Genomic DNA, 22,016 nt, shown 5'->3' on the forward strand with positions numbered 1-22,016 from the left:
ACCAAGTACATATATATATATAATATTAATATGTTTCTCTCATATGCTTTTTTTTTTTTTTTTCTTTCTTGTATGGACTTACATGGCTTTAGCATTAATGAAAAGAAAAAATGGATATGCGATGCCAATGCACATTGTAAAATGGAGATGAGATGGATGAGCTTTGTATAAAAAATGGGTCAAGATTAGAGCTAAGGGGTGCCAAAACAGTGCTGCAAAAATGAAGTACATCATTGAACATATGGAACAAGGTTTCAGCGAATGGGTTACGCTAGAATATGCACAAATTATCCGTGATATAGGTGCCGAAAACTTGATCATCTCATCGTTACCAGTTGGGACCAAAGAGTCGGACATTCCAGAGAAACTAAGGGCTATGGGATTGCAATGGACCACTGCAAACCTTGACAAGATTAACGAGGCATTTCCGGAATTGCCAGCGCTCAAGTCTCAAAGGGTGTGCTTGCTAGACCCAAGAGCCAAGACCGATCTAGTTCCAGCGGACGCACAACAATACGACTACTTCGTATTTGGTGGTATTCTTGGTGACCACCCACCTAGAGACCGGACCAGAGAACTAATGGAACAGTACCCTGATCTATTGGTGGGAAAGAGACTTGGTGACAAGCAAATGACTACAGACACAGCCATCCGTACCACTCAAATCATCATCGAGAAGCAGACCAAATTCGAGGACATCAAATTCATCGACTACCCTGAGTTCAGATTCAACAAGAACGAGGCCACCGAAATGCCATTCAGATACGTGCTAAACTCCGAAGGGAAACCTATCCTACCTGAGGGAATGCTAGAACTAATCAAGAGAGACTCCGAACAAAGTCTAGACGACCTCTTCTGAAAAGACCCGGCTAATAATAATAATAATCGTTAGAATGTTTGCTTTGTCTTTAAAAAATTCATATACAATGGGGGGACTGGGAATATAAAACGTACACATCATCTCTGTATATGCGTATATATACATATAATAGCGTCATAGGCAAAAAAAGGCCTGTTCATTTCGATTCCTCCTTCAAGAAATCACCTAACAACTTCTCCACGTCGATATCGTCGCTGTTAGAGCCGGCAGTGGCCGCAGCTGGAGTCGCAGTTGCAACAGGATTTTCGGCCTTCTTAGGACCGGAAAGAGCAAATGCAGTACCACCAATGACGGTAGCCAAGGTAGTAATGGCTAGCACATGTGGTTGAACGTTCTTACCAAAAATCTTATAAGCAGCACCCATTTTTCCTATATGTAATTAAAGTCTCGATTGACAAACTATCGTTCCCAACAACTAAAAGGTACTAATGTGTGAATTGATTCAACTTGAAAAATAGCTGTCAGAAACCCCTTTTTCCCTTTACCTTCTTCAATCCATCCAAAACTTTATTCGTTTAGCAGTAGAAACTATGGATTGGGTTGGATTGGGTTCGGTCTAGGTTACACTGTGGGTTTAGAGAGAGAGAGAGAGAGATCCAATAGGAAGTAGAGAGCCGAAAGCTTCGTTCCGAGTGATGAGAGAGAGAGGGAAAAACAAATACCAGACCACGTGATTGGAAATTTTATACCTTCGAGTTACCGGTTACCCGCACACACGATATTTTATTTTCTGAAATTGAAAAAATTCGGAATTGGATGTCACGTGATATATAATTTATTTCAAATCAAATTCACTGCTTCGGTTCGTCCAAAAGGCATTATTACTATATTGCAAGAGGGGGGTTAAGGGCCCTTCTGGACCCCAGACCTGGGGTCAGGACCACGACTAATCAAACTGCCAGCTTTTCGTGACTCTCTCGCGCTGCAACTCCGCATCCCATCCGCTCTTTTTCCCTTGTCCCTCCACATAGAATTTTCTAGCATCACCGACAACGGAAACTTTCCAAGCTTACACAGGACATTCAAATTTATAAAAGGTTTAAACTTCATCTAAACTCCAACACATTGGAGTGACAAAAAGGGAATAGAAAAAACGTGTGTATCCTGGTATATAGTCAGCTGTAAACCAGATCTTAACTGCTTGAACCGGTTGGGAAACACTCATATACAAAGAAAGAATAAAATGTCTACTCTATTGAAGTCTGCCAAGTCAATTGTTCCATTGTTGGACCGTGTTTTAGTTCAAAGGGTCAAGGCCGAAGCTAAGACAGCTTCTGGTTTGTACTTGCCAGAAAAGAACGTTGAGAAATTGAACCAGGCTACTGTTTTGGCTGTTGGTCCAGGTTTCACCGACTCTAACGGTAACAAGGTGACTCCATCGGTCAAGCCAGGTGATCAAGTTTTGATTCCACAATTCGGTGGCTCCACTATCAAGTTGGGTAAGGATGACGAGGTTGTTTTGTTCAGAGACTCCGAAATCTTGGCCAAGATCGTCGAGTAGACATGTCATTTTTCGAACTTGATGGTAAGCAAGCTAGTTTCATGTAAATAAAAGTACAACAGTATATATATACATATGGTATATTCATCATATATGTATTTTCTAATCGCACAAAATTCAGAAGACTCCGGACGGCAGGAATACGGTGGCGTCCTGCTGGCGTAAGACATCGGTTAATTGGTTGGAGTCGTTGCATTTTAGCATGAACCAGCCTCTAAACTTGCACTCATCAGGTCCAATTAGACCATTCCATACTTTCTTCAAGTTCCCATTCCAGTGGACCACCTCGTTGGTAGTTTTGTCCGTGTAAGACTCGTTCCAATTGATACGTCTGGTCACCAACTTATCGAAAAACCGTATGGACTTTTCGTCTCCCAACGCAATCAATATCCCGCGACCGTCGTCAATGTGTAGACAGCATCCTTTCAATTTCAACTGTTTTGCGTTCATCTTCAATTTGTACCGAACGCTGGGGTTCTTGATCTCATCGAACATATATACGACACACGTATACTCATGTAAGCTGCTGCTGCTGCTGCTGCTGTCACTTGCCTGTTTTCTACGTTTCACGCTTTCCTGATGACGTCTCTCGTTCTCTTCCATGTGCTTCCTTTTTCTATCTGCCACTTGCTGCCGTACGATGGCTTCCCACTGGGTCGGGTCGGCGACGTTGGCATCGTTTTCGTACACACTCATCATGTTCGCGAGCTTCACTTTTGGCTCGGGCTTTGGCTCGAGACCAAGCTTTATCTTTTCCTCCTTCTCTTGCCGTAGTAGCTTCCGGTTATTCCTTCTTGCCTTGCGCTGTTCCTTCTTCGTTAGGAAAATCCTCGCTGTCATCCCAGCAGTGTCCCTCGGTTTCTCAATCGGTACCGGGTGCTGAATATACCTAATACTGGGGTACATATCTTCGTCTGCTTCTTCTTCGCTGTCGCTCTCTTCCTCAGGATCGAGCCCAGAGTAATCCATTGCGTATTTCTTATGCGGTTGGCCGTCGCTTCCAATGAAAGGCAAATCCCACCACTCAACCTCAGGAACCTCAGACAAATCCTTCAAGTAAACCTCTTCATGCTTTGCAGGAATCTCACCAGCTTCAACCAACCTCGCATGCTCCAATTCCTGCTGTCTCTGGACCTCCTGGCTACGTTTTTCCTCCTCCAACCGTTCCGCTTCCTGTCTTCTTAACTCTTCTGCATGCGACACAACTTCACCAGGAGCATACCAATGCGACGAAACCCGCTTTTTCGGCACCGGACCTTGCTGCAAATCTTGCAAGTAAGGGTTCCCACCCCTTCTTCCCTGGAACTTCAACAAATTCACATTGTCCAACGTAAGCACCGAGTGCAGCTCTCTGTTCAAACCTCGACCTTTCCTTCTAGACGGGTCTTCTTTATTGCCAGACATTCCGTCAATATTACTGTATTACTGTATTACTGTATTACTGTATTACTGTATTACTGTATTACTGTATTACTGTATTACTGTATTACTGTATTACTGTATTACTGTATTACTGTATTACTGTATTACTGTATTACTGTATTATTCGAGGATCTACTATCAATCTACTATTTCATATCTGGGGATAAGGATAAGATAACTATACCAAGAATATGCGTCTGTCTGCTCTTCCCATCTCAGCTCATCTCATCTCATCTCTATAATGTCAAGAAAGAAAGAAAGTCATGCTCTCGAGAAGTATAGAACAAACCGGGTAACACTACATTACATAATCTGTCCCCTGTTTCCCCCAAAAATAAAAAAAAGAAACTTAAAACCAAAATAAAGACACAAAAACAAAAAAAAAAAGCGAATTTGGGGATCTGTGCGCCACTTTCTGAGCAAAATCTTGCGAGAGAGAGAGAGAGGAAAAAGCTGATTCGTTTTTTAACAAGGGCTTGCCTTGCATTGCTAGCGACAGCTCTCGGAGGGTCGTCGTCGCCGCCTGGCTCCAGACGTCCAGGATCCAGCCTCCACACTGGCAGAACGAACGGGTTGCGTTCATGAACAAAAGAGCAGTGGAGAACTAGCGGGCCTCTTCAGTTCCTTCCTTACAAGGTAATCACTATATCTTGTGCCCAGATTTTACGCAAACATTATTATTATTATTATTATTCTATATATACACATACTATAAATACCGGTATATAATAATGTACCTTTAAATGTAGAAATTACCCCAAAAAACTAGACTAAAGAGACGCACCCCTAAAGCCAACCCTAAAGGCACAACTTTGGCACAAACAGGAAAGGAAAGGAAAGGTAAGGAAAAGACAATCAGCACACGATGGTAACTGCTACAGGTATTAGGAGACCAGTTCAAATCCAAGAGTTCAGCGTTGCGATTCGAGAGGCATCGAACGACGAATTGGAGAAGATTCGCAGCGAAATTAACAACGCCGTTCGCCATCTAGAACGGTCCAATACAAGACTAGCTGCATACATAAAGAAGCTCAAGGGCGAGGAAGTCAACAACAGACAAGAGCTCGACCTGGATGGGAACTTTTCAGACGACGAAATTGACGAAAAGGACTTGAACGTATTCCAGGAATCGCTTGCTGAAAATGAGAAGGTGTTGTCGAATTACCACGAGAGACTAAATGCGATCGACCAGGAGGAGTTGCACCGGTCCAGCTCGTCGAAGGTTCCCGAAACTACAGGGTCTGGTTCAGCACAGGACAAGTCTAACGCTATAGACTCGGATAACACCGCGTATGAACCCAACAGCATTTACTTGTAGATATATATGCAAGAGAAACCACATGCTATGCTGCCTTACGGCAGCACTAGATAACTGAGTATGTAGACATAATGAAAACCAACAATGACCAAGACTAGATGAGGGAGAGGGAAAGAGGCCCCCGTGTGATATTTTCGGCGTGGACAAGCTTTTTTTTTTTTCTTCTTTCTTTCTTTCTCTCTTAATTCTTCGAATTCTCGCACGACGATCTTTTCTCGGTCTTTATTACTTGCTTCTTTGCACTATCACCTGTTTAAACGTGAGATATTTGAACTTTTACAACGACAAAATGGGAGTGCAATCACGTTAACAGACTATATTACTCTGGAAAGGAAGCTACGGAAGAACAGGTGCTGTTCTTTGCATGGGAATTCAGGACTCAGGGTCTAGTGAACTGAAATTCGGCCTTCTTCTTCTTTTTTTTTTTTTTTTTTTTTTGTGGAGCTGCCAAAAATCTGACTACATCACAATTGGAAAAAACACCACCATCACTTGATCGATTGAGATCATCACAGTGCGGATTTCAACCGGATTTCTGCCAACTGCAGCCATCCATCCATATCAAACTGAGGCATAAATGCGTATGCTACTGTTTGCAGCATGGCTTGCGCTTTGTGTTACCAGAGTTGTTTGCGAATCGATAAAGGTACCGATAAATCCTACACGGCTCGAATTCGACCTATGGCCGTACAAGAAATGGGAGATCGACAATGCTTCGAACAGCTCCGATTACATGACATGCTTCGAAATGAGCACACCTTTCAAGTCTCGCGACTTGCAGTTTGTAATCGAAATCGAAGAGTTCACCAAATGGAAAGTCAACGTTGACAGATTTGGCCCAACAACGAGCTCCAAAGGGAAGCAGATTATAAATCTAGACATATATGACAAGGATAAGAACTTGGTACGGTCTAGGCACGGGTTGGAAAATGGCGAAACCATACTCTATGAATCAGTATACGAACAACAAGAATTCCAGTTCTGTCTAATTAACTTTTCACTAGATTCGTCCTGGAACGCGATCGACACGATAAAACAGGTCTCGATCAGCATATCTTCCAACGATATCGTGAAACAACAGCCGTGGGACTTGATTACAGACCAGAGTCTCGAGTTGCTATCGGAAAGCAAAGAAGACCTGTATTCTCTGGTTAATGCTGAATCCGGCCACAAGTTGGTCGAATTGGATGCTGAACACAGAGACCTAAACGAGGGAACGTTCTCGTGTATAATATACCAGACCGTCGGCATTCTTACTGTAATAATTGTGGGACAATTCGTTGTGGTACCAGCGTTCTTGTACCGATTACTGAGGAAGAATAAACACGGACAAACACATCCTCACATAAAGAACAAATTGAAAGAATGAACAAAACAAAACACAACACGACACGACACTCCCCCCACAAAAAGTAAAACTTACGAGGTACTGGTATTCCTTGTATAAGTGTATAATTAAGACCTGATCTTCATCTAACAAAGTACAGACAGACAGACAGACAGACAGACACTTCCATCATCAGTCTACACGTGATCCAATAAAAATGTCAGACTATCCGGGTAACAGACCCGTCCTCCCGAAAAAAGGAATGAAAAATTCTTTAACAAGTGACATGGAAAGTTTCTACTAGTTTTGGATGAGAAACGAGATGAGGTAGAGTATAGTATGTAGAAACATAATTTAGTTCTCATCGAAAGCATTGGATGGAACCCAATCGAGCAAGGTAGCTTACAGAAATACAAGATATGAGTCTTTCAATTGCTGAAAAGTCTTTTCTATACGATTCCCTGGCATTAAATCCACCTTTGAGACCAGATGGAAGAGCATTGCATCAGTTTAGGCCAGTAGAGGTGTCCACAGACTTCCTACCAAACTCTAATGGGTCAAGCCGTGTTATTCTTAGCGGTGGTAGTGAATGTATTGTTAGTGTAAAGGCTAAAGTGGTAGATCATACTGTTGAATCAGAGTTGTTAGTGGTTGAAGTTGATATTCAAGGGCACAGAGACGATTCTCCATTGGTTCAAAGCATGTCCTCATTACTTTCGAAACTACTCAAACAGACAATCAATAGCGATAAACTAATGTTGACCAAAAGATATAGCTTCAAGTTGTTCATTGACGTGTTGGTTCTTGCATCGAAATCGTATCCGGTGTCAATGATATCATTTGCTATATTCAGTGCTCTTAAGAATACTTGGCTACCGAAATTGATATCCAACGACGACGACTTAGAAGTGGAGGAACTACCCACGTTTCATGATTATGATATGGTTAAATTGGAGGCGGATGCTCCTTTACTTTTCACATTTGCTATTGTTGGAGACAATGTATTAGTCGATCCTACGTACGAGGAAAGTTTGGTATCAAATAATGGTCTCGTAGTGACCTGGTATCAGAACGAAGTACGGTCTCCAATCAGATCTGTAGGGTTGAATGACGATAGTACTAAGGGATTCAAACAGGCTCATTTAGAGAAAGCTTTTGAGGTGATACGTCAGTACGCTCCGGATGTTGAGAAGGCATTAGAATCGTCAAACTGATCTTTCCTTTTGACTGTTAATCTCTCTCTCTCCCTCTTTTGTAATTAAACGTACTTCAATATAATATATAACAGCGCTAAATGAATTATAAATGCTGAATAGAGTATGAATGGACAATAACTGCTGTAGCAGTTTGAATATTCATAGACCTAATCACACCAGACTGTTTAATTTCTAGACACAAGTCTAGCTCTTTTAATAGATGACCGGGAATACCATGAGCTTCGGTACCTAAGAGAATGACCGATTTGGATGGGAATCTGTATTCTGAATTTAGTTCAATGGAAGAGTCAGTTTGTTCTAACCCAATCAAAGTGTACCCTTCGAGCTTCTTAGTATTCATGTATGTTACAATTTGATCAACTGGGACTTCTTCGATAGGCATCCAATTATCAGCTGTTACAGCGACGTTTTTGAATTGAGGATGTTGCTTAACTCTGATATCATGAACTGTCATAGTACCGACACCTAATACATCACATAGTCTACAAATACCGCCGAGATTAGGAGCTTTGTCTACCAAAGAAGCAATGACAATTAGCTCTGAACGTTTGACGTTTTCTGCCGATTTCTCGTTGTCAAAGTCTAAGACTACTTCCCATGCACCGCTCTTAGTTTGTAAGGGTGAATTCTTCTGCAATTCGGTTTTGCTTGCAACATTATTATTCCTCTTTGAGAGCCAGAGTTGATTCTCTTCGGAACCTACCGGATATTCGTCCTCTTGGATATTCACTTGATTGAAGACTTTGCTTGGAATATATGGTACATCGTGGTCCATAATCTTCAACAAAACACCACCAAAAATACTAGTCAATTTCAAATCATCAAGTATACTCCATGTGTTTGCATCACCTGCTCTGAATTGACCTTGCACTTGGATCTTCTTCGCGTCACTGTAAAGTTTGAAGATGACGGATTTCAATGTATCGTCTTTGATATCATCTTGGAAAGTTGGCCAGAACAAAAGCATCAACGAATTTGAAAAATGTCTTATCAAAGGTTTGTTAGACGAACAATTTGTGACCAACTGTGCCAGGAACTTTTCTGTTAAGGAGGTAAATTTGCCAGACTCTTTAGAGGCCTTGACAGCCAAGAATAATAGACGCTCGATACTGGTTTGAACAGCAGGACGAGAGGAATCTTCCAATAGCCCCAACAATGTCTCCTCGTTCGGATTTTCAGTACCTTCTTCGTGTGATTGCCAAATGTTGTATGCAACAAACCATTCAGAATATACCCTCACTAATGGAGAAGATTCTCCAACTAAAGAGGGTATAATATATTCGGCACAGAGTTCTGTTAGTGTCTTATTATTAACAGATTTGATCGAGAGTAGACAGAGTTGCCATTTTAATAATCTTTGAATTTCTTCTGGGCCGTCTGTCTTTTTCTTCGCTTTTAATATGTTACGATCGTTCTCTAACATTGACATTAGGAAATGTTGCTTAAACTCTTTGGTAGAAAGAAGTAGGGATTTAACAATGTTGGCCCTTGTCACAATTTCATCATCCCCGTATATATGCTTGTATAAACCACCTTGGACGTAAAGACGAAGTTTTTTATCATATAGCTTAGCAATGACTGGTTTCAATGTGAAGATGTTTAAATTCATACTTTCATGGATGAAAATATTCACTAACAAGGTTACGAAATCAGAATAGTCTCTATCAGGTAAAGATTTACCATACAATTCCATAAATGAAACAATTTGATGACTGAGACAAGGCTTCAATGTTCTTCTTGAGAATGATTGATCCAATATAGCATTTCCATATTTTAATAAAAGTGAGAAAGTGAATTCGTCGGAAAGAGCTGCCAAAAATACAGCATGGTGGAAAATACCTTTTATGATGGCAAGGTGAAGAGGTTGTTGATTAAGAACAAGTCTTTCTTCTATTAGTGAGTCCCACATACTACATTGTAATCCCAATATTCTTTCGACAATACGTTCTTCCTTTCCACTTAAAGTGTGCAAGGTAGGTAAAACGTAGAGATCCAAAATGGATTGGCATAAATAAGACACTTCAAGGTTTCCAGCATAGTTACCGTTGTCATTATCAACATTCTTGATAATAAGAGTGATCAATTCCTCAATTTGGTTATCATCCAAATGGGTAGATTTGATACATACGCCCGCCAATTTGAAAAAGTTTGCGTAAATTTCGTCCTTGTACCTAAACGACGATTGGTTATGACTTGAAACATGCTGTTTGATGACGTCGTATATAGCAATAAGCTGATCAAATGATAAAGTCAAGGTTGAAGTGCTTTGCATAACCTTACTGAACAAAGCCACGAAAAAGTCAAACTTGGCAGCGTCGAACTGGTCCAAAAGTGCCTGCAACAGGGGCAACGGATTGATAGCACTATAGACAGGAGGAGTAAACTGCTCCAAATCTAGCACAACTTTAGAATCCTTATAATCAACTGTCTTCATATCAACCAGTTCTGTCAAAAAGCTGTGATATTTCTCAGATAGATTAGAACAATTGCTTCCTGATTTGATAAGTTCCTTTAAGAATTCATTCGAAAACTCTAGTGGTTGTGTATCAAAAAGTTCATACGCGAACACTTGGTATAATGGCTCTTGCGGTACTTCATGCACTTCTAAACCTTGTGGATAATTAACAATGCAAAAATCTCTGAATATACCAATAACGCTAGTTGCATATTCGTAAGTGTCAACGGACTTTACATGTGCCACTAGTACTTGTAGAAATTCAAATGCCGATATGTTAGTGTATAATAGGAGTTTAAGAAGGGTACACTGCATAGTTGTTTGTAAAACACTCTCTTCACATTCACCCATGAAAAGCAGTTTAATCATAGAGACGCTTTCGCTAGTGAGAATCCTCGACTTGTTCTTTTGTAGTCCCGACAAGAGCCCATAAGCAATGAAAACCCTTGCAGCATCGAACATTGTCCTGCAATCATATAGCGTTTGCAAGATAAGCTGGGAAATAGCTTCTTTGTCCACTGAGGTTTGGACAATCTCACTAACAAATTCGACCAAAGCGTCTGCATAATTACAGCGATCGCCAGAAACATTGAAAAACGATGCTTGCATAGTCGCTGGTAAGAAGACCGTTTGTAAAAGTGACAAATTACTCTGGAATACATTTTTGTTCTCGATTTGTAGCATTAGTCTTAGAGTAAATTTTCTCACTGACTCCATTGTTGCTCTTAGTCCTGTAGATAAGATGATTAATCCCCAGCTAGCATGAATATTCTCGTCTTGAAAAGTATCAAGAATATCAGGCGCAGCAGCCTCACATTGATTCAATGCTGTATCGATACCTACAATTTCGTAAATTGTTGTGAAGCGTTTCCATGAGTTCATTTGTGTTTCCTCACCGCTGAAAACAAGCAGGCTACAATCAACAGACATGGATTCCTGTCTGATAAGTTTCAAAGAGAGCCTCATAATAGAAAGTACCACCTTCTTGATTTCATGTACTTCGTGCCCTAGCCCATACTGGATAATACGCCAGTACTCGTTCTTCTGCACAAAAGCGCGGCTTGCATCCGAAAACCCATTTTCCAGTAACATTCTCAACCAAAATACGAAGACGTTTCTGACAGTAGCAGCGGAACTTGTCATATTAGAATCCTGTAGAGTACTTTCAACAAGACCCCACACGTCGTTATCAAATTGCGAATCTCTCTGACAAGTGTTCGAAAAAGCAGGAACCCACCATTTAAACAAAGACGTCGCCTTATTGGCAAGTTGTTCTTCTTTACACACAGAGAGCAAGAAAAGAAGATTACCAATACTGCTATCACTACCAATAGTATGTTCCACCTCATCTTGGGTCCCCATTTGCAACACCAAGTTTTCTATCACCTCCAGAATCTTAGTCCCGTCAAGACTCTTGTTCACATCGATATTTGACTTACGCTCCATCGCACAAGCTCTAGTAGCGGCTAAATCAGCACTTGAACCACCATAAAACAAATGGTTCTTCCCCGAATCAATAAACGCAAGCAAAATCCCACTCAAATACTCAATTACAAAGTCCCTACTCCCCTGCAATTGCACACAAACACCCAACAACTTCCACAACTGCTTAACCTCATCTTCTTGTCTGTCAGCATCGTCATCAACACTCACAAAGCTGAGCAAACTCTCCTCTAGCTTCTCACACATTTTCTTCCCAACATTTTCTGCTACACCATCTGCTAATTTAATAGTACCAATTATGGAAGCAACCCCATCATAGTCCGCATCTTCAATAAGACCGAGAAGTATCTCTTCTTGAACCCCAACAGTAATGTACCTGCCCAAAATTTCCTTGGAAGATGTCATGAAAAAAATCTCACCAAGTCCCACTCTATATAATTCAACGACAGATTGAGTTTAAGCCTATATAATACCTCAAATCCCGATTTTAAACCCTGATATTCGCAATCGATACTCTATATTAAAGCTTTGAATTGAGTTAGTCTTTCAAACTGATGCGATGAGATGCGATGAGGATGAGCTTTGGCCCAAAAAAAAAAGTTTTCTGGGCCCCGAAAAAATATTTACCGCCCAAAATTTATTAGGTGCCCCAAAAATATTTTTTGGAGGCCAAAAAACGGTTTTCGGGGGAGTGACTCCTATTACCCGGATTCCGCCCCTTAAAAAATGCCAGATTGATGTTAAAGCGCCAGTTGGAGTATAAATAGCGGGAAGATTTAAGAGTAAACAATTGTTTCAGAGGATATTAGATGTAGATTAGCGATTGGATTGGGGGCAAAAAAGGGTGAACAGGGTGTTTATGTTGGTGGTAGATCTAGCATAATGCCTAAGGTTAAATTAGGCTCACAAGAGGACGAATTTTCAACAAAGAATGGCGAGGAATATGGATCTGAAGGGAGTCAAGAACAGGACGCGATACATACGCGGATAGTCCGGAAGGATAATCCATTTTTCAGCGATAACGATGAGGCAGACGGGGAAGTGGACAGTGAGGAACAGCTTCTGAATCGTGGGCGGAATGGTCGGAGTCGAAGCTTTAATTCTAACGGCAATGGTAGCAGTAGTAATGGAAATGGGAGTCGGAGAAGAAGTTCTGGGACTACTAGTAAGGATAGCTCTCCTGATGTTCCTTTCCAGAATCGCGAGAGCGGAGATGGTAGTAGGAGCAGTAGTGATAGTAGCAGGAGCAGCAAAAAGGCACAGATTCTCGAGGCCAGCAAGGTTTCGGAAGGTCAAGGGCGTACGTATATTGCTTACGCTATCAAATATAAGGATTCTGTGGTGAAGAGACGATACAGCGATTTTGAGAGTTTGAGGAAAGTGCTAGTGAAATTGTTTCCGATGACGTTGATTCCGCCAATTCCGGAAAAACAGTCGCTAAAGAGTTACGGAAAAGCCATCACACATTCAAAGACAAACTATCTACTTCCAATGGAAAGCGGAGATTCTGTGGACCTGTCACTATCGGTTATCAACGGACCTGTCACGTCTAATGATGAAAAGTTAATACGACATAGAATAAGGATGCTAACAAGCTTTTTGAACCGCCTTTTGAGAAACGAGGAGATCATGAAAACTTCTATTGTATACGATTTCTTAGATCCCAATAATAAGAATTGGAACGATTTGATCACTAGTTCTCTTACGATATCGTCTTTACCCAAATCCGTTTTGCAATGCAATCCTATTGATCCGACAAATACGACAAAGGCGCACACATATTTGCCCATACCGTCATCATCAAACCAGCTGCTGTCTTCCAAAGACCACAACAATCCAACGGACACTGATGAGTTTTCTAAGGTCGAAGCTGAATACAAACATTACGAACAACTTTTACACTCTGGTATGTACAAGTACTCAAGAGCTACAACGAAGGAGTTGAATCATGTACGAGAGGAAATGAAAGGCATTAGCTCGCAACTGGCACAGTTTTCTGTGGACGAGGCTAAATACGACAACGGACTAGCAGAGCTACTTTCCCATTCCAGTGACACTTACGATGCCCTATATGACAACCTAGAGACACTTGTTGGTAATTTGCATTATAACATCAACGAACCACTAGGAGAGTGTGCGCACATGGCCACTGCTGTACGGGAACTGATACAATACCGAAGACTTAAGATGGTCCAAAAGGAGTTATTGGAACGTTCTATTCTATATAAGCGCGCTCAGCTCAAAAAATTCCAACAGCAAGAAAGTAACAATAAACAAATCGGAGATATGGTTAACAAGGATCTAGCAACAAGTGGAACTGTAAACCTAGAAAATCCAAATGGACCAAGAAGTTATACGGGGAAAATGATGAACAAGTTCAACCAAATTGCCAGTATTATAAAGGACACTGTCACATATCCGGAACAAGATCCTGCTACAGCTGTCAAAACCTTGGAGAAAGAATTAGCTCAACTCGAAGAGTCACTTAAGGTCGCTACCAGCGATCTTGTCGTAATTACAAAAACACTAAAAGATAATGAGCTCCCACGATTCACAAAAGAAAGAAATGAAGAGTTAATACAAATATTCAAAAACTATTCAAAGTACATGAAGGAAAATGCTATCAAGAACTTGAAAGTTTGGAAAGAATTACAGCAGAAGATGCAGGAAGAAGAAGCTTAATACCACATACACACGAATTTCCCGCGCGCGTATTAGAAAACGATGATATTATCAATAATAATAATAATAGTAATAATAACAATGCCTTTCGAAGCTTTCTGAGATTACGTTAAGATTTATATATAGAGAGCATTAGTGACTAACAGTATACAATAAACGAAACAAAAAAAAAAGTTTTCGAATAAAACAAAAAAGTAAAGGTAAGAGTTAGATGCATGTCTATGTCATTGGATTATTAAACTTTTTTTTCTTATAGTTCCACTTTCTCTATTTCACTTTGGGCAAGAGATGTTTCAAAAGCTGGTACCAATGCCAGTCAACATCCCTGAAAGATAGCTTTAAGTTTGAAACAACTGAGGCACCAGTTATACCTTGCCTATTATGAAACATCGCATTGGAAATGTATCGAGCATGCTGAATATCATGTTTGGCAGTCACATTAAGAGGCTTGCTAGAAACCATCAACAAACAGCGGACGGAACCGTTTCCGAAGTACTTGGACACGACAAATTGTTTACTTAAATCCTCTACAAGACCTTGATGTAACTGGAACTTAGTTGCTTGTAGGCAGCCGTAGAACCCATTACCACTGGTAGTAAATACCCCTTCTGTAGATGCAATATCTACTATGTATCCTCGTTTCTGCCTTATCATATTCGGAACAATAGATTGAAGTATATTAAGGTTTCCAACATAGACACTCTTCATTAAACTTGTCATATGAAATTCGCCTCTTATATCCTTATCTGTAATAACTTTAAGCCCCACAGCATTCACGTAAATACTAACTATCCCAAACTTTAGCCGTATGTCGTCTAATATCACATTGGTAAATTCGAAATCTGATACATCACATTTATAAAACGACACATTCTTACAGCTTCTCAAGTCTTCCGGGTATCTTCTATCAAGGATAACAACTTTATAGTGCAATGTGTCGAAAAGTTGGGCAAGTTCCATACCCACCCCTTTTGAACCTCCTGTAATCAAGACGAGGTCTCTTTGTGGACACAAAGGAACTCCGACATGGGAGGTTATTCTCTCAACAACCTTTGTATGGAAATCTGATAGCATTTTTTGTTGCGTTGATTTGTAACGCAGGATAAAGAAGCCCAAAAATACCTTTTAAATACATCCAACACACACAATCACACTCTAGGCCATAATCTGTCTTGTTAGTGTCAAATTACCTTTATCATTGTTTAAAAATCTGACATTCTTTTATGCTTCTATAAGGAAAAGCTCCGAAAAATATTAAACCTTTCATTACAAAGTCCAGATCACACCAAACAAAACAGCATAGAAAGGGCCATTCTGTATGTTTTAGGCGAACTGAAAGTGTTTAGAATGGCGGAGAATGATAGAGTTAACGATAGAATATCTGGTGTAGAGTGTATACGAGTGAAAAGAAGGCGAGATGAAGATTCTGTAAAGGCATTATTGCTAGAGGAGGAGAGAAATGCAAAGAAGGGGAAGTTCGTCTTCAAGCTTTCCAAGACTGTCGAGCTTGAGAGCCGCAGTGATGATTCGAAAAGTCCACTATTGAAGTTGAGCGGTACTAGAAGTGATAAGAAAATGGTCTATGTGTTAGAAAGGGGACAAGAAAGGGATCAAGAAGGGGATTCAGGCTCGAATCAACAAGCAGATCAACAGGAGTTACCAGAGAGTATTGCCGAAATGTTAAACGATTACTTGAAGATAAAACCTAGTCCCAGCTCACAACAACCGGCAAAGAAACGTAAGGCTAGTAGAAAACATTCTGTTACGTCCTCATCTATAACAGAGCCAACTCTACCGACTTCAGACTATGTCTACGATGTGTACGTCAAAGAGTCCATACCAGAGGACGAAGATGAATTCGTATTTGATGGGAGCACTATCGGGTACATCAGAATTGTGGAGCACAGCGGAGATCTCATTCCGGAAGAAGATGAAGATCCTGAAAAGACAATGCTAACTGATGACGAGGATTCAAATGAAGAAGACTATTACCAAAACGACTACCCGGAAGATGAAGATGATGATCGATCCATCGTGATTGGAAGCGACGAAGATTTCTCCAACTCGGAGGATGTGGTGTACTTGGACCAAGTGGACGTGGATGGGTACCAAGATGGCGTGCCGGACGACGAACAACAGGACGACGAGTTTGAGTCATTATTCCAAACATATGGCAACTCATCCAACCTTTTGAGCTCGCTTAACGCCCACAACTATGTCGACCTAGACTACGATGATGATGATGTCGACGACAACGTACCGGACGGTTACGATTACGATGGTGATTACACGAATGGTACGGCGAATCATGGAACGACAAATCACAATCACGTGACTAACCAATCACGTGACACAGACGATTCAGATCTGGAGCAAAGACACATATTCTTTCCCTCTGACGAGCATGACGAAACAGCAATTCACCGCGATCGTATATTCAACAAGTTACAGAATATGATTGACAAGTCTTGAATGATGATGCCTAAAGGCCTACTATTACTACCAGGGCTACTACTGCTACTACTACTACCACTACTACATATTCATCATCACATCCATTATGAAGGCATTCCCAGAATGCGGGACTGTTTTCAACGGTGAACAAAGCTGTGGTGTACCTAAAGAAACCGAAATAGGAAATCTTTCATTACTGAATTTTTCGAAACCCAAGCGGTGAACTCTGTTTCGACGTAGAAAGACTCGCAGAAGATTGAATGAGGTCTGGGTGTTGAGTGAAAAATTCGTGAGTCGGTCTCAGTTATGCTCCAGGTTGGTGGAACTTAGAGGTTTGACGAAGGTTTACCATGCTTTCGGTATAGCGAGGAAAGGTAATTTGGATGTGATTAGAGGTGTTATTGGGCGTTTGTATATGTGGGGACTTATTGTTTTAGGTTGGATTGGTTTTTGTAGTTTTTGATTTAAAAGGAGTGTGAGCCAATACGACAAGACGAGATGAAGTACATTCAAACCGATCAAACTCTAGACATCCCAGAAGGTGTTACCGTGCAAATCAAGTCCAGAATCGTCAAGGTTACTGGTCCAAGAGGTACCTTGACCAAGAACTTGAAGCACATTGATGTTACTTTCCAAAAGGTCTCTAACAAGCAAATCAAGATCACTGTCCACAACGGTGACAGAAAGCACGTTGCTGCTTTGAGAACCGTCAAGTCTTTGATTTCTAACTTGATCACTGGTGTCACCAAGGGTTACAAGTACAAGTTGAGATACGTCTACGCGCATTTCCCAATTAACGTTAACGTTATCGAAAAGGACGGTGCTAAGTTCATTGAAATCAGAAACTTCTTGGGTGACAAGAAGGTCAGAGAAGTCCCAGTTAGAGAAGGTGTCTCTGTTGAATTCTCCACCAACGTCAAGGATGAAATTGTTTTGACTGGTAACTCCGTCGAAAACGTTTCCCAAAACGCTGCTGACATCCAACAAATCTGTCGTGTCAGAAACAAGGATATCCGTAAGTTCTTGGATGGTATCTACGTTTCCGAAAAGGGTGTCGTTGTCGAAGAGGAATAAACAGCTCACAGCTAGCATTTTAGCCGAAGCCTTATAAAAGTCTAAGCCTAATTAATATATTGTTAATAGTCTTATTTTATTTTTACTCATCCTCATGTATATGTATAGTAATTAAAAAGCATATATATACACGCTTTAAAAAAAGATACTAATACAAACAAAAATTCGCACATCGACTTGTGCCAGTATAGTAATTACTATATGTTTATCCATGCAACAGTATGTATTGATGATGCTATTTACCGAAAAGAGCAGCCGCTTTGGCAACCATTTGCAAGTATGTGGTTAGTTTGTCGTTACTCTGGAATAATAAGTATATCTTATCAGTCTCATTGGCGACAAGTATTGATAGGTCAATAGCTTCTTGAATGAACGTCGAGACATTGTGTTTTTCTGATGCTCTAATCAAGGTATTGTGAAGTTCCATAATTAAAAATGGAGTGTATAGGGCTCGTATTTCATATAACACATCTGAATCATCGACATTTTCATTGCTCAAAAGATCAACCAAAAATTTTGTAACCAGATTTATGATGGTATCAGAATATTCCTTGAATTGCTTGATGAACAGCGACAAGTTATCAGTGGTATTAAATGTTTCTGATGTCCTTTCCCAGTCTTCTTGCCTCTTGAAGGTTGAAATAAGCGACATGTATTGCTGTAGCTCTTCAATTTTAAAATCTCTTCCTTCTTCCTTCATGGAAAGTTTTTCTAGTTGATACTCTTTCAATATGTTAGGCATATCATGACCATCTATGAAGAGTTCTAAAGCCTTTACCTTGCCATTTATTAGGAATCGTCTCGACAATGCAATGATAGTATCTACACTGTCCAAATATAATTCATTTTGAATGAGCCAGTCTACTCCGTTTATTAGACGCTGATCAAATTCGCTAATTTCATTTGTTAATTCCACGTCATTATTCACAGTGTAGTACTCTTCAGTTTCTTCAAATACTCGCTGGGCTGTTCTTCTTAGTATATTAGCAATCGGAAGTCCCAAGTATTTTGAAAGCTTTACCTGCTTTTCCCTTATGTCTGTATCGACCAAATTAGACAAGAAGAACGAGTACGTTTCTAAAATCTCGTCGTCAGATAGGAAGCTGACGTATACAGGTACAATATCGTACAACTTATGATAAGAGAGGAGAGAAATATATGTAGTCAACAAGTTTGACTTACTTGAAGCATCAACCACCTCAGGACAGACGATGTCGAAAAATACCGTTAGGTTTGTCAATACCCTTAGAATGTAAGACTCATTGAACAACGCGTTATCCTGATCTTCTCCCGTGATAACATCAAGTAGCATTTCCGTAGAAGATTGCAAAACGCTTCCAGTAGTGTTTAATAGGACTGATGCAGCGAGAATTCTAATAGGATGTTCACTCTCGTTAGGGTACTTTGATGCAAGAACGTTTAGCACATGAGAGAGACTAGGGCATGTAGTATCCATGCTGCAGATAAGTTCAGTCTTATCCACTCTCCCATGTTCTAGTAAGTAGTTTTCCATAGTAACATTCCATATTTGATTCAGGTACATTAGTAGTTCTGTTTCCCAATCCAAGTCATCGATTCTCAAATTGTTTGGAGAGTCCCCAGCTAAATAAGTGTAAATTGCAGCCTCGTAGGGGTCCAAACGCGAGTCCTGAGACAAAGCATAAACACTTCTCCTCCACAAAGCATGCTTTTTGATTCCCTGTTGACTAGCGTATTCATCTGCCATATCTGAATCTATTTGAGGGTCAAGATACGTTTCCATTCCTCGTAGAATTAAATTTAGTGTCAAATTGTCTGTGTACTGGCACTCTTCAGTCAGCTTCTCAAACTGACCAGATAGAAGTAAACGGAAAGCATATACGAAAAATTCGTGATCATTCTTACGATCCTCGGGCTGGACCTGTGCCGAAGGGTCTCTAAGGGTGGAGTCAGAGTCCATGCTGCTTATTGTTCCCGCTAGCATGGAATTGGTCCACTTCGTCGTTGCCAATGACGCTGGCCTTTCTGGAACCCGCATATTAGATTCCAACCAAGATTTGATCAACCATATTTCATATAGACCTTTGTTAGACTGTAATAATTGTCTCTGATATACGACATTGGAGTTATATGAATGAACATTAATATCTTCCTGTGCAATATCAGAAGTTCTGTATTCCACTAACAAACTCACCAAATCCCACAATTTAGCTTCCAATTCCCAGTTTTCAAACTCAATTTTATCTTTATCATCAGAACTACCCACAAGATTCAATGCCTCTTCACTAGCAATAGCTCTGAACTCGTTAACTATGTTAAAAGGATTCACCGATGTGTTCTCTTTCAATAATTCCGACTGATAGTCCTTTAAGACCTGCCCAAATTTCACGTGAGCCTCCTGAGAACGACCCAAATCAATATCCATGATTGATATTTATCCAGTATGCACAGTAGCAGTAGCCAATGGGGTCCTAGACACTTGTTTACCTGATCTTTTCAATAAGCTTTGTAACATACATCTGATGCAAAGCTTTGTTTTCTTTTCAAGTATTATTGAATTTCAATGTCGATCGTAAAAGATGATTGTCAACTCTTCTCAGCCTCAGCTGAAAGGAAATATCACCAATAGATCAATAAAGGCGCAAGTTTCTGTAACGTGCCATCTTAGATTTAGTTTCCAAATCAACGTTCCTGAACCAATGACACATTATAAGCAACTTTTGGCTCTTTAATTGGTAATTGGATACCAGTACTTATCATAACTCTACTGAAGGTGAACCTTGGTGTAGCCGGGTAACACTGAAATTTTCTTAGACAATGAGTTTCTTCCGATGATTCATAGCATCTCTTACTCATTACTCACAAGAATAGAGAGCATCAATTCTTTAAGAGAAGGGTTCCATAAGCATTTATTAGTTGGAAATAGGTTGTGAATCTGTAGCTGAAACTATTCGTTCGAACTGAAGTATTCTAGAGACTTGTGTGCGTTAACTTAAGGCGTACTTTTTTTTTTTTCTTTGATTCTTCTCGAGACAGTGCTTAGCGACAAGAACATTATATCATCAACATGTCCACCTTTGGTCAAATTTTCCGTGTTACCACTTACGGTGAGTCCCACTGCAAATCTGTGGGATGTATTGTCGATGGTGTGCCTCCTGGTATGTCTTTGACTGAAGAGGATATCCAACCTCAATTGACAAGAAGAAGACCAGGTCAATCTAAGCTATCCACTCCAAGAAATGAGAAGGACCGCGTTGAGATTCAATCAGGAACAGAATTTGGTAAGACTCTAGGTACTCCAATTGGAATGCTAGTTAAGAATGAGGACCAAAGACCCCATGATTACAGTGACATGGACAACTTCCCAAGACCATCTCACGCTGATTTCACATACATGAGCAAGTATGGAATTAAGGCTTCCTCTGGTGGTGGTAGATCATCAGCCAGAGAAACCATTGGCCGTGTTGCTGCAGGTGCCATTGCAGAGAAGTTCTTGAAGCAAGTGTCTAATGTTGAGATCGTGGCATTCGTGTCTCAGATCGGTTCAATCAAAATGAACAGAGATGCTCAAGATCCAAAATTCCAACACCTTCTAAATACTATCACCAGGGAAAAGGTTGACGCAGCTGGTCCAATTAGATGCCCGGATTCTTCTGTGTCTGAGGCTATGGTCAAAGAAATCGAAAAGTACAGAGGAGAAAAGGACTCTATTGGTGGTGTCGTTACCTGTGTGATCAGAAACGTACCTGTGGGTCTAGGTGAACCATGTTTCGATAAATTAGAAGCTCTTTTAGCACATGCTATGCTTTCTATCCCAGCCTCTAAGGGTTTTGAAATCGGTTCTGGTTTCGAAGGTGTTTCCATTCCAGGGTCCAAGCACAATGACCCATTCTACTTCGACGAAGAAACCAAAAGATTGAGAACCAAGACGAACAACTCTGGTGGTATCCAAGGTGGTATTTCTAACGGTGAAAACATCTACTTCTCCGTTCCATTCAAATCCGCTGCTACCATCTCCCAAGAACAACCTACAGCTACTTACGACGGTAAGGACGGTGTCCTCGCCGCTAAGGGTAGACACGACCCTTCCGTCACACCAAGAGCTACCCCTATTGTCGAAGCTATGGCTGCTCTGGTATTAGCAGATGCATTCCTAATTCAGAAATCAAGAGAAGCCGCTTTCTCTATCGTTTCATAAATATGTTCATAGTTGTGGCAGTGTAACCTGTATCTTTATTCGTTGCCTAATATATGTCATTTACAT

The 22,016-nt window shown here is 40.6% G+C and overlaps 14 protein-coding genes across 14 annotated transcripts; 9 read left to right on the forward strand and 5 right to left on the reverse strand.

Moving 5' to 3' along the window:
• Positions 1-220: 220 nt before the first annotated feature.
• SFM1 (protein-arginine N-methyltransferase SFM1) lies at positions 221-859 on the forward strand (the record flags this gene model as incomplete). Its single annotated transcript, XM_022821817.1, has 1 exon — positions 221-859. The coding sequence occupies one exon, from the start codon at positions 221-223 to the stop codon at positions 857-859; it is 639 nt and encodes a 212-aa protein (XP_022678140.1).
• A 157-nt stretch (positions 860-1,016) lies between these two features.
• MCO10 (Mco10p) lies at positions 1,017-1,244 on the reverse strand (the record flags this gene model as incomplete). Its single annotated transcript, XM_022821819.1, has 1 exon — positions 1,017-1,244. The coding sequence occupies one exon, from the start codon at positions 1,242-1,244 to the stop codon at positions 1,017-1,019; it is 228 nt and encodes a 75-aa protein (XP_022678141.1).
• Positions 1,245-2,063: 819 nt separating this feature from the next.
• On the forward strand, positions 2,064-2,381 carry HSP10 (Hsp10p; the record flags this gene model as incomplete). The annotated part of the gene is made up of 1 exon (XM_022821820.1): positions 2,064-2,381. One exon carries the CDS (start codon positions 2,064-2,066, stop codon positions 2,379-2,381), a length of 318 nt encoding a protein of 105 aa, XP_022678142.1.
• A 117-nt stretch (positions 2,382-2,498) lies between these two features.
• Positions 2,499-3,785, reverse strand: PRP3 (U4/U6-U5 snRNP complex subunit PRP3; the record flags this gene model as incomplete). Its single annotated transcript, XM_022821821.1, has 1 exon — positions 2,499-3,785. One exon carries the CDS (start codon positions 3,783-3,785, stop codon positions 2,499-2,501), a length of 1,287 nt encoding a protein of 428 aa, XP_022678143.1.
• An 883-nt stretch (positions 3,786-4,668) lies between these two features.
• TMA17 (Tma17p) lies at positions 4,669-5,121 on the forward strand (the record flags this gene model as incomplete). The annotated part of the gene is made up of 1 exon (XM_022821822.1): positions 4,669-5,121. The coding sequence occupies one exon, from the start codon at positions 4,669-4,671 to the stop codon at positions 5,119-5,121; it is 453 nt and encodes a 150-aa protein (XP_022678144.1).
• Positions 5,122-5,698: 577 nt separating this feature from the next.
• RRT6 (Rrt6p) lies at positions 5,699-6,490 on the forward strand (the record flags this gene model as incomplete). Its single annotated transcript, XM_022821823.1, has 1 exon — positions 5,699-6,490. The coding sequence occupies one exon, from the start codon at positions 5,699-5,701 to the stop codon at positions 6,488-6,490; it is 792 nt and encodes a 263-aa protein (XP_022678145.1).
• Positions 6,491-6,867: 377 nt separating this feature from the next.
• Positions 6,868-7,662, forward strand: RRP42 (exosome non-catalytic core subunit RRP42; the record flags this gene model as incomplete). Its single annotated transcript, XM_022821824.1, has 1 exon — positions 6,868-7,662. The coding sequence occupies one exon, from the start codon at positions 6,868-6,870 to the stop codon at positions 7,660-7,662; it is 795 nt and encodes a 264-aa protein (XP_022678146.1).
• Positions 7,663-7,747: 85 nt separating this feature from the next.
• Positions 7,748-11,968, reverse strand: TRM3 (tRNA (guanosine(18)-2'-O)-methyltransferase; the record flags this gene model as incomplete). The annotated part of the gene is made up of 1 exon (XM_022821825.1): positions 7,748-11,968. The coding sequence occupies one exon, from the start codon at positions 11,966-11,968 to the stop codon at positions 7,748-7,750; it is 4,221 nt and encodes a 1,406-aa protein (XP_022678147.1).
• A 477-nt stretch (positions 11,969-12,445) lies between these two features.
• ATG20 (Atg20p) lies at positions 12,446-14,245 on the forward strand (the record flags this gene model as incomplete). Its single annotated transcript, XM_022821826.1, has 1 exon — positions 12,446-14,245. The coding sequence occupies one exon, from the start codon at positions 12,446-12,448 to the stop codon at positions 14,243-14,245; it is 1,800 nt and encodes a 599-aa protein (XP_022678148.1).
• A 267-nt stretch (positions 14,246-14,512) lies between these two features.
• On the reverse strand, positions 14,513-15,319 carry KLMA_80094 (short-chain dehydrogenase/reductase; the record flags this gene model as incomplete). The annotated part of the gene is made up of 1 exon (XM_022821827.1): positions 14,513-15,319. One exon carries the CDS (start codon positions 15,317-15,319, stop codon positions 14,513-14,515), a length of 807 nt encoding a protein of 268 aa, XP_022678149.1.
• A 273-nt stretch (positions 15,320-15,592) lies between these two features.
• IWR1 (Iwr1p) lies at positions 15,593-16,717 on the forward strand (the record flags this gene model as incomplete). Its single annotated transcript, XM_022821828.1, has 1 exon — positions 15,593-16,717. The coding sequence occupies one exon, from the start codon at positions 15,593-15,595 to the stop codon at positions 16,715-16,717; it is 1,125 nt and encodes a 374-aa protein (XP_022678150.1).
• Positions 16,718-17,197: 480 nt separating this feature from the next.
• RPL9A (60S ribosomal protein uL6) lies at positions 17,198-17,773 on the forward strand (the record flags this gene model as incomplete). Its single annotated transcript, XM_022821830.1, has 1 exon — positions 17,198-17,773. The coding sequence occupies one exon, from the start codon at positions 17,198-17,200 to the stop codon at positions 17,771-17,773; it is 576 nt and encodes a 191-aa protein (XP_022678151.1).
• A 235-nt stretch (positions 17,774-18,008) lies between these two features.
• On the reverse strand, positions 18,009-20,177 carry NUP84 (Nup84p; the record flags this gene model as incomplete). Its single annotated transcript, XM_022821831.1, has 1 exon — positions 18,009-20,177. The coding sequence occupies one exon, from the start codon at positions 20,175-20,177 to the stop codon at positions 18,009-18,011; it is 2,169 nt and encodes a 722-aa protein (XP_022678152.1).
• A 642-nt stretch (positions 20,178-20,819) lies between these two features.
• On the forward strand, positions 20,820-21,950 carry ARO2 (bifunctional chorismate synthase/riboflavin reductase [NAD(P)H] ARO2; the record flags this gene model as incomplete). The annotated part of the gene is made up of 1 exon (XM_022821832.1): positions 20,820-21,950. One exon carries the CDS (start codon positions 20,820-20,822, stop codon positions 21,948-21,950), a length of 1,131 nt encoding a protein of 376 aa, XP_022678153.1.
• Positions 21,951-22,016: the final 66 nt, after the last annotated feature.

The sequence above is a fragment of the Kluyveromyces marxianus genome, chromosome 8 (assembly GCF_001417885.1).
Source record: "Kluyveromyces marxianus DMKU3-1042 DNA, complete genome, chromosome 8".
In the NCBI taxonomy this organism is placed as follows: domain Eukaryota; kingdom Fungi; phylum Ascomycota; class Saccharomycetes; order Saccharomycetales; family Saccharomycetaceae; genus Kluyveromyces; species Kluyveromyces marxianus.